At 43.9% G+C, this 10,069-nt stretch overlaps 1 protein-coding gene across 1 annotated transcript in view; it reads right to left on the bottom strand.

Moving 5' to 3' along the window:
- Positions 1–1,920: 1,920 nt before the first annotated feature.
- Positions 1,921–10,069, bottom strand: part of LOC140196454 (serotransferrin-B-like) — a 44,818-nt gene continuing 36,669 nt past the window's right edge. The window contains exons 7-10 of the mRNA XM_072255703.1: positions 9,693–9,757; positions 4,982–5,166; positions 3,312–3,504; positions 1,921–2,155 (exon numbers count right to left, since the gene is read on the bottom strand). Of these exons, the coding sequence (XP_072111804.1) occupies positions 2,124–2,155; positions 3,312–3,504; positions 4,982–5,166; positions 9,693–9,757 (475 nt within the window). The 3' untranslated portion in view covers positions 1,921–2,123. The remainder of the gene's footprint in view (positions 2,156–3,311; positions 3,505–4,981; positions 5,167–9,692; positions 9,758–10,069) is intronic.

Here is a 10,069-nt window from a genome sequence, read left to right as displayed (position 1 = left end):
TAGTGGTGTTCAGCAGGGGTTGGTGATGAAACCGCTTCTTTTAATGCTGTATATTAATGATTTAGATGATGGAATACATAGCTTTGTTGCCAAGTTTGCAGATGATATGAAGATTAGTGGAGGGGCAAGTAGAGTTGAGGAAACAGGAATGCTGCAGAAGAACTTAGACAGATTAGGAGAATGAGCAAGAAAGTGGCAAGTGAAATACAATGTTGGAAAATGCATGGTCATGCACTTTAGTAGAAGAAATAATTGTGCAGACTATTTTCTAAATGGGAGAAAATCCCAAAATCTGAGATGCAAAAGGAAAGCAGAGCTTAGGAGGGTTAATGGCACCTAACAGCGACTCCTTTGCTGGCATCTTCAGAAACAGCTCTATTTCTATCTTTAATATCTCTATTTTTCCCTTTCAGGGTTCTTTTGAAGACCCTGACCTGGAGTTACATGCTGACTATGGTTCCTTGCAGGAATGGGACCCGATCTCGGGGTTTCACAACTGGCCGGTGGGGGGAGGGAGGATTGTTGCTTGCTGCCGCTTACGCACGGGAGGGAGGGAAGCTGGGGTTGGGACTTTGAGGTTGTATCATTAAACTGTCCTTCATTCTTTGGGGGCACTCCTCTGTTTTTGTGGATGGTTGTGAAGAAAAAGCATTTCAGGATGTACATTGTATACATTTCTTTGATATTAGGTGTACCTTTGAAACCTTTGACTTGAGAGTCCTTGTGCAGAACACCCTAAAGGTTAATTTGCGAGTTGAGTGGGTGGTGAGGAAGGCAAATGCAAGGTTAGCATTCCTTTCAAGAGGTTTAGAATATAAGAGCAGGGATGCAATGTTGAGGCTATATAAGGCACTGGTGAGGCCTCACCTTGAGTAGTGTGAACAGTTTTGGGCTTGTTATCTAAGAAAAGATATGCTGGCATTAGGGAGGGTTCAGAGGAAGTTCACAAGGATGATTCCAGGAACGAAAGGGTTATCATAATGTTTGATGGCTCTGGGCCTGTACTCGCTGGAATTTAGAAAGATGAGGGGGCATCTCATTGAAACATTTCGAATGTTGAAAGGCCTAGACAGAGTAGATGTGGCAAAGATGTTTCCCATGGTGGGGGAGTCTAGAACAAGAGGGCACAACCTCAGGATAGGGGCATCCATTTAAAACAGAGATGCGGAGAATTTTCTTTAGCCAGAGGGTGGTGAATTTGTGGAATTTGTTACCACAGGTAGCGGTGGAGGCCAGGTCATTGAGTGTATTTAAGGCAGAGCTTGATAGGTTCTTGATTGGACATAGCATCAGAAGTTACACGGAGAAGGCCGGGCTGAGGAGAGGGAAAAAAGATGAGTCATGATTGGATGGTGGAGCAGGCTTGATGGGCCAAATAGCCTCATTCTGCTCCTACGCTTATGTTCTTATGGAGTCATCTCTTCAAGTGGGCTTTGCTGGTTCTGTACTAGAGCAGAGAGAACTACTGGAATGGACTTTATCAGAACAGATAAAAGGAGAATCCATTATATTCATCCAGCACTAGAATATATCAACATTTTCCTTCCACCTCAGGCCATTTGCTGTATACAGACCATGCCCAGGTTACAAACACACAACTTAGGGACATCTGTAAAGATGAGCAAGTTCATATAATATTGAATTCATAAGTCCAATGTACATACACACATTCATTATCATTACTCTGAATACCAGAACTAGTTTCCTCTCTCTTGCTCATATTTTTATAATTGTTCTTGTAAGTGTCATGTGCTTTTGTTGTCATTTGTTAATATGTTGTGGAACTACGTTTACAATGTTGAGTGTTTATTAATTTTCTGACGTATGGACATCTGTAAAAGTGGAACCTGTTTGTTACCTGAAGACGGCCTGTATGCTCCTACAATTGTTGATCTTCACAGCCACACACTTAAAAGAATGAGATTACTAATGGAGTTTATTTATTGTTACAGAGACAGAATGAGATCATGCTACATTGTACTAATGGACTTTAAAACAAAATAACCAATTCAGCTGGAAATCGGGTGGACATTGATGTGCTGCAAATGGAGAACATTAGCCCATCTTCCAGGAGCCAGTAGGTCTCAAACAGGGAACTCAGTGAGGTTTCACCATGGGCCTACTTACTGCTGAAAACAAGAAGCAGCAGGACCATCTGCAAAGACAGAGATTACAAAAAGTCATCAACTACTGGTGTGTTGCACTTCCAACTGTTCACTTACAGTAATGTAGGAAGAGTGGATATAATTCAGCCCACGTGCTAGTTCCACCAGGCTTTTAGGTCAGGGATGTTCTCTAACCCAACTTCACTTGTCATTCTCTGTCCCATATGTCTTCAAATCTTGCCTTAAGAAATCATAGGTCTTATCATCCTTGCATCAAACCATGTTGAGGATAAGGTTCTATAGTTCATTATATGTGGAAATATTTCCTAACCTTCTGAAAGATGGTTATATTTTGTCTATGTCCCACCAACACCATTTCCCCCAGCTACTAATCCTTCCCACCACCAGCAACCAAACTTCCCTGGGTCGTAGCCTTACCGAGCCATAAAAATTGATACTTTCCCCCTACTCATTCAATGCCCCTTATTTCCTCAGTAACTCCAATTAAATCATCCTTAAATTTATAAATTCCAAGTAATAAAACATAGGTAGTGTAATCTCATTTTATCATTTAAACTTTGAGGTCCATATTGCTCTCTAGTAATTCTACACCGAACTGCCCATTTATCCTTCTCGATGTGTGGAACCTAGAAGCATTAACACAACTCTAGTTAGACTCCACCCTGCTCAGTACATAATGGGTATTACTTTTTCTATTCTGATTCTTCAGTATAAATTTCAGAATTCTGCAAGTCATTTATGATTATTTTCTGTCCCCATACATTTAATTAAAAGATCTTCAGATTGTGGACAATATCTGCTTTCACTCTGTGGAAAGCTCAGTGGCCAAGATTCTTGCTCTGGCTATCTCTTCCTGTACCTTCAACCATTCTGTCCCCTCTGTCCAAGTTAAAGTCTTCCATCTGATCATTTCTTATCCACTATTCTCTGGCTTAGCGACCATTTTCGTCATCAGCACCTGTGATGCGTATATTGCAACATGATTGGTGTGATTTAACTACAAACTCGATTTGTTCATTTCTGTGACATCCCTCTCATTCACTTTTTTTACATGATGATACTACTCCAATGAGCAGAGCAGAGAGAATAGCGTGTCTCTTTCCCAGGACTCAGGTATTTAACACCTTCAAGACATGGGTATTACTTTGTGCAGCCTTTTGCAATGAAGTGAAGCAGTAAAGTTACCTGGTGGGACACAGCTGTGGAGGCCTTCCATTGCTTTGACATATCCTTCACCTAAGAATTCTCTGTAACTTGTGGTTAACACTTCAACCAGACACTGGGTGCTGGATGCAAACAGAATACCCCAGGAGTACAAATTGTTTGTACTGAACATCGAGAACCTCTCTTTCTCTGTCCCATTGCGGCCGTATTTCTTCTGTAATGAGTGGTAACATAGTTAATGCCTGTAGAAGATACGCTGGCGTACACAAATTACTCACCGGAATGCGTGGAGGCATTGACATTGTGATGCCCTGGTTCACATCTTTACTGTTTTGCTGTAGGTATTTCATTTAGCAGCTCTGTAAGAGCTGTTTGTTCTGCTTTCAGACTGTTTGGGTTATTGTTGAAGATAAGGGATGACGTCGAATGTGTGCCATCCAATTAGCGGGAGGTTTTCTTGATGAGAGACAATAAAGGTTGGGCTTGGGCTTTTGTTTGAGGGGAGATGAAGAGAGAAGACACTGGGGAGAACCAGTCGTAATGTACAATCCTGTGGGAGATCCGTTTGTTTGAGATGGATTGCGAGTGACGTTCGGAAGGTGGTGTATGCTTTTACATTGACCTAGGGCCCAGCGCGTGAGTGACAGAGAAGTTCAAGATGAGCTCTAACTTGTGCACATTTGACTGTTTAATTAGAATGGGCCCTTTTCTTTTTTGTTATTCCTTACTCACCCTTTAGTTAAGATTCATAAATATAATTCCTTTAATCATATGCAGTGTGCTGTCTGTTATTTCTTGGCAGTAATTTGTAACAGGGTAGGAAGTGACACAGCATCCACACAGACTGAGGTCTGGGGTGGGATCAAGTGTGCTTCAGTCTTTAGAGTTTGGTGGGGCCAGGGGTTGTCTTCCCTAGACTTATGCAGACAAGGAAACCGGAGTGGTTTCAACACTGAACTAACCATGCGAGTCCATATCATTCACTATTCTCAGATTCTTTGCAATGATTTGATCTTCCCTCTATAACTTTCTGCTTGCTGGTGTGTCCCTTTCCTGAAGATTATTTGCGGTTGGCAGATGGGACATTTATCCGAACAATGTTTAGCCAAAATAAGCTCCACTTGTTGAGGATTGTTAAAGGCTAGCCGTGGCACAGTTAGATAGAGACAGAGTTCCCTTTGCACTGCCAGATCAAACGCTGCAGAGACTTGTTACACAGTGGTGCAGTTGGTCGAGCTGAATCCTCAAAGCTCTGGTGACCCATCTTTGATACTGAACTCTGGTCTGTGTAGAATTTGCAGATTTCTCCTGTGTCTGTGTGGCTCTCCTCTGGGTGCCCCGCTTTCTTCCCTCATCCCAAAGGTGTGAGATTTAATAGGATAATTGGCCACTAAAAATTGCCACTGGTGTGTAGGTGAGTGGTAAAATCTGGGTAGGGGGATTGGGAAGAGCTCCTTGGGAATGTGACCCATAAATAAAAAGTGTGGTTACTGTTCAATTATTGTAATGTATACATGATGGTTGGTGCAAACCCAATGGGCTGCATTACTATGGCTTCCACTGGGCATAGGTCAAACTCAAAGTCCTGAAATACAGATGATTGGACCCCAAATTGTGTTCTAAACACTTGCGACGTACAAAGACAGGCTTGAGAGGCTCATGTTGAGTGCAACTGAAATAGAAGTACTCACTTGCTCCTCTTTTAAAAAACTCAAGACTCGATCCCTCATATCTCTTCGGGATACAACAGTTTGAGCAGGTACTTGAGCCAGGTGACACGTCTTGTAATCTGTCACAGCAGCCTGGGAGCCATTTAGGCACAGAAGCCTGTAATCACCGGACTTGAGACCTTCAGCCCAATCCTCCTGCAAATTACCTTGAAAGGAAAACGTAGGTCCATTACAATATACAAAGAAGGGGTACATATTCTAAAAAACACCAAAACAATCGGCCTTCTTGCTATCCAGGTTTGATTACCTCCCTTCAGGAGAAGATGCAGCTGATGTCTCTGACAAACTATCACCAATATATCACCTGAGCAGCCAACATACTTGACCACTGTTAGTTAAAGTGTTACACCACCATCAAAAACGCTTATCATTCTATCCCACACCCGCACTTTGTCAAGTCCGATCACTTGGCTGTACTTCTACTCCCAGCATACAGGCAGAGACTACATACCGCAGCACCAGTGGTGAGGACCATGATGGTATTGTCAAGGGAGGTGGAGAAGTGTCTACAGGACTGCTTTGAATCGGGAGACTGGACAATATTCAGGGGTTCATCTTCGAATTGGAATGAATATGCCATGGTCGTCACCAACTCCTTTGTGGGTGAGTGTGCACCTTCGAGAACAAACCGGGCACAGCCAAACGAAATGCAGTGGGTGAACCAGGAGATTTGCAGTCTGCTGAGGGCTAGATCTGTGACATTCAAGACCAGTGATCCAGAATGATACAGGAATTCCAGATACAACCAATGGGAGGCTATGTTAAGAGTGGAAAAACAATTCCAATTGAAGTTAGAGACAAAATCGGTTGCAGGCCAGCTCTGGCAGGGTTGGCAGGGCGTTGCTTCCTACGAGACACAACCGAACATCGTGAAAGGCTGCAATGCTTCACTTCCAGATGATCATGCTTTCAAAGGGAGAATAAAACCACAGCAATGAGGATACCTGTGGTTTCCAGTGACCCTGTGATCTCTGTCTCAGAGGCTAATGCCAGAACATCTTTCAGGAGGGTGAATCCTTGCAATGCATCAGGTCCCAATGGTATACCTGGTAGGGCACTGAAAACCTGCACCAACCAGCTGGCGAGAGTCAATTGCTCATTGCTGCAGTTAGAGGTCCCCACCTGCTTCAAATGGGCAACAATTATACCATTGCCTGCGAAGAGCAGGGAGATCTGTCTCATCGACTAGTGCCCAATAGCACTCACATTTCCTGTGATGAAGTGCTTTGAGAGGTTGGTCTTGGCCAGAATCAACTCCTACCTGAGCAAAGACCTGGACATGCTGCAATTTGCCTGGGCCTCCGAATCTCCCTCTCCAACTGGTTCTTTCACTTCCTCACCAGGAGACCACAGTCAGTGCAGGTTGAAAACAACATCTCCTCCTCACTGCCAGTCACCACTGACACACCCCAAAGATCCATGCCTAGCCCACTGGTTTACTCTCTCTAAAGCCATGACTGTGTGGCAAGGCACAGCTCAAACCGCCACCTATAAATTTGCCGATCACAACAGTAACTGTTGTTGTCAGAAGTTAAAAAAATAAATACCATTTTTTGAATTTCACGCAATCTGCCATGCTAGCACTCGCTGTGGTGGTTAGTGACCAAGCAGTGCCATTAGCAAACTCATTCGGGGTCCCTCAGCCCAGTATGGCAGTGCACAGTAGGACCATATTTGTTCTTAGTTATTAATGTGAGATAAGGGAGGCCGTTGATAATTAGTGAGGGCTATATTGCGCAGAGGGGAGGATGGTAGGTTGATAATTAGTGAGCACTGTATTGTATGGAGGGAAAGACGGTAGGCTGATGGTGAGTGCTGTATTACACCATGGGAAGGATGTTAGGCTGATAATTGGTGAGCAGTGCATTGCATGGAGGGGAAGACAGTAGGCTGATAACTGTAGAGTACTGTATTGCACGGGGGGAAGATGGTAGGCTGATAACTGAAGAGTGCTGTATTACATGGAGAGGAGGACACTAGGCTAATGAGGAGCATCAAGTGCATTTTCCAAGCATTGAACAGACTCGCCCAACTTGGTCTGTGTCATCAGCCTCTCCCTCCCAAATTACCTCCCCCAACTTCCCCTTGCATGCTGCTGACTGACTTATGGGAGTGAACAAACTCCACTGGAGTAATAGAAAATTAGAGGGAACTTTTCATTCTAAAGATGGTCCACAGTGGCAATTTTTGAAGAGAAGATGTGACATGGAAGATGAAGTTTCTAGGTCTAGGCCTATAGACAATTCTGATAAGGTTAATGATGAAGAATTACAATCCTCTGAGTCATTTCACAGACCTAGTGCAACAACAGACACAAAAAAGTCTGTTATTTTACAAAACTATAAAAGTTTATTTACACAACAAATACACAAAGTATAAGCATTAAGTCTGAACAAGACAGTGAATAAATTCAAATTAGAATATGCTTACTACTGTCTATAAACCAGTCAATTCCCTGGAGGGCCACACTGCTCCAGGAAATCCCCTACAATACCCATTAGGACCACATGCTCCCTGCCTGAGGACAGCCAGGCACAAACATATCCTTGGAAGAGGAGCAGGCAGGCAGTCAGCCCTGGCAGAGCCTTTGACTTTCTGCCACCGAGACCTGTGCCAGGCCCAGGGGCAAGCCCACCAGTGGATCCTCCTCGTTTCCCGTCCCCTTCTGTACTGGATGCCCACACGTGAGGAGCACGGGGCTGAAGTGCAGCCAGACCTGAGCAGCAGCCCCTTCAGATACTCAAATAGGGTCTGCAACCTCTCCCACTCCACATAAGCGTGGTACACTGACTCCTCCCGGCCACAGAATGGACAGCTGGATGGGGTGTCAGTGAACTTGTTGCAAGGGACTGCCCTATGCGACATCTTCCAGCCCAAGTCCCCTAAATACAGGAGAAAGACCCGTGCATGAAGAGATTTCCACGGGGGACCTCCTCCACTGCCAGATGGTAAAACAGATCACCAAGATGAGCCTGATTAGTAGACAACGGCAAGGAAGTGAAAGGTGTGCAAGAGCAGCTCGTGCAGGAACTGCTTTGGAGTGGCACGGAAGGGCACGGTAGGCATCCCCATGAGACGGCTCATGTAGTGCAGGACCCTCTCCCGCGTGGTATCCCAAGGCCTGGGTCCGATGAGCAATTCCTGCCAATCACTCCGAGCCTCTCCACATCCACCATGATAGGACGGGGTCCAGTCCCCCTCACCCCCACACACACCAATGACTCTGTGTTCGCCCTTCGCGATTGGAAGACTCAAGTGGGAAACAACTTACAAATATAGCAATGGCTCCAGCAAAATTGAAAAAGATACTTAAAGGTGCTGATTATTTTAAACAACCATTGGAATCTCAAAACAAACAGATTAAAACTTTTGAAGATAAAGTCACAGTCAGTAAAAGGGTTCAGGAAGCAAATTTCTGACTAAAAAAGTCAAACTGTTACAGTGACTTGTACCTTTATTTAGTGGGTGCTCACTGGAGCACCACTTATTCACATTTCTATTTGCTCTACTTGAGTCTATCTGTCTCACTGCTTCTGCCCCTTCACTGACAGTCCATTAAGTTATGGTGGCAGCCCACAGTGCTCGTTTCTTTCATGTCAGAGCATGGACTTGGGACAGGAGAATGGTGAGGGTGGGGGCGGGGAGTTGGGTGGGAGTGTGGTGGGGTGGGGAGGAGTAAATCTCAGAAAAGGAGCCAATTATCATGGAAGGTGTTGGCGGCTGGGAGAAGATTGGGGTGGGAGAGATCAGAAGGGCAAGAAGAAAGATGGGGAATTAGTGGCGAACAGGTAGAGAGTTGTTCAGCTGGGTGCAAAAAGAGGATTAATGGAGGAGGGTCTGAGGGCTTTAGGTTTGAGGCAGCTGAAACTACCAAGGATCTGATAAGGATACAGGAGCTTAGCATAAAGAAGAATTATAGGTCTTGGTAAGTTCTTTGATTCAGGTATGGATGGGCTTTTAATTAATATTAACATACTTTAACCCTCTGGTTAACACTTGTGTGTATAGGCAAAGAATCATCTATAAGCTATATATACCCATTGTGACAAGTGACCTGAGTTATATTGCAATGTGGAAGGCCATTCACTCTGTGCTGTTCATGACACGGTCATCAGGAACCTAACTAAGGCCTACAAAAACATACCATGTATCCACAATGGAACTAGTTGCATCTCACAAAATATCCTTTCATAGACCAACTGAAATACTACATATATGATAGAGTTGTTAAGTAACAGAGTTTTAAGGGACATGGAATAAAGGCATATTGGATGGTTGAGCCAGTCTGAGGGGTTGAAGGCCTACTTCATGCTCCAATCATCTACAACAAAAAAGCAAGCAAATCCAGTAGAAGATTAGTGCATTATATCACCATGTGGATGTTTCTCTCTATGCCTTGTGGCACATCAGGCAGCAACCTTGCCATTTTTTTTAGCATTTGTCTGAATTATAATGAGGTCAAATTGCTAGCTGGACACTGAACCCAGCACGGATTGAAAGCGTACAAAGAGCCATCTGAATTTGAACCTGGGACCATTTGCCTCGAAGTCTCGTGCGGATGCCACTACACCACCAGACGGCATATCCGTATTTAATCAATTTCTCAGCCCTTCCATCACGAGTTAGACCATCACTGAGAATACTAACAATTCAGGCAGAAACTCACACATACCATCAGTGTTCTCAAAGACAGTTGTATCTTTGATGAAAGTGACATCACCCTTCTCAGTCAGGCATCTGAAAGAAATTCAAGCAAGTAATTAAATTAAATAATTAAACCTCTGCTTGTTGACATGTTTATCTTACCGGATTTGTAAGAGGAAGGAGTTTAAAATCACACAGTGGATTTTTAAGATGTAAACTTGTGTCACCTGATATAAGCCTAATGGATGGTTTAATTCACCAACGTCCAATGAGGAAGGAAATCCATGTCTTTACCCAATGTGTCAAAAAATGATTACTGTCCGATATCAATCCCTCAGCATTGGCTCAGAGTGGACTTTTCTCCAGCTTAGTATCCAATCATTGTGAAATTCAGGAACATTCAGT

The sequence above is a fragment of the Mobula birostris genome, chromosome 4, assembly GCF_030028105.1.
Source record: "Mobula birostris isolate sMobBir1 chromosome 4, sMobBir1.hap1, whole genome shotgun sequence".
Classification (NCBI taxonomy): Eukaryota; Metazoa; Chordata; class Chondrichthyes; order Myliobatiformes; family Myliobatidae; genus Mobula; species Mobula birostris.
The sequence above is the reverse complement of the archived record's forward strand: the minus strand, read 5'-3'. Positions and strand labels throughout refer to the sequence as shown.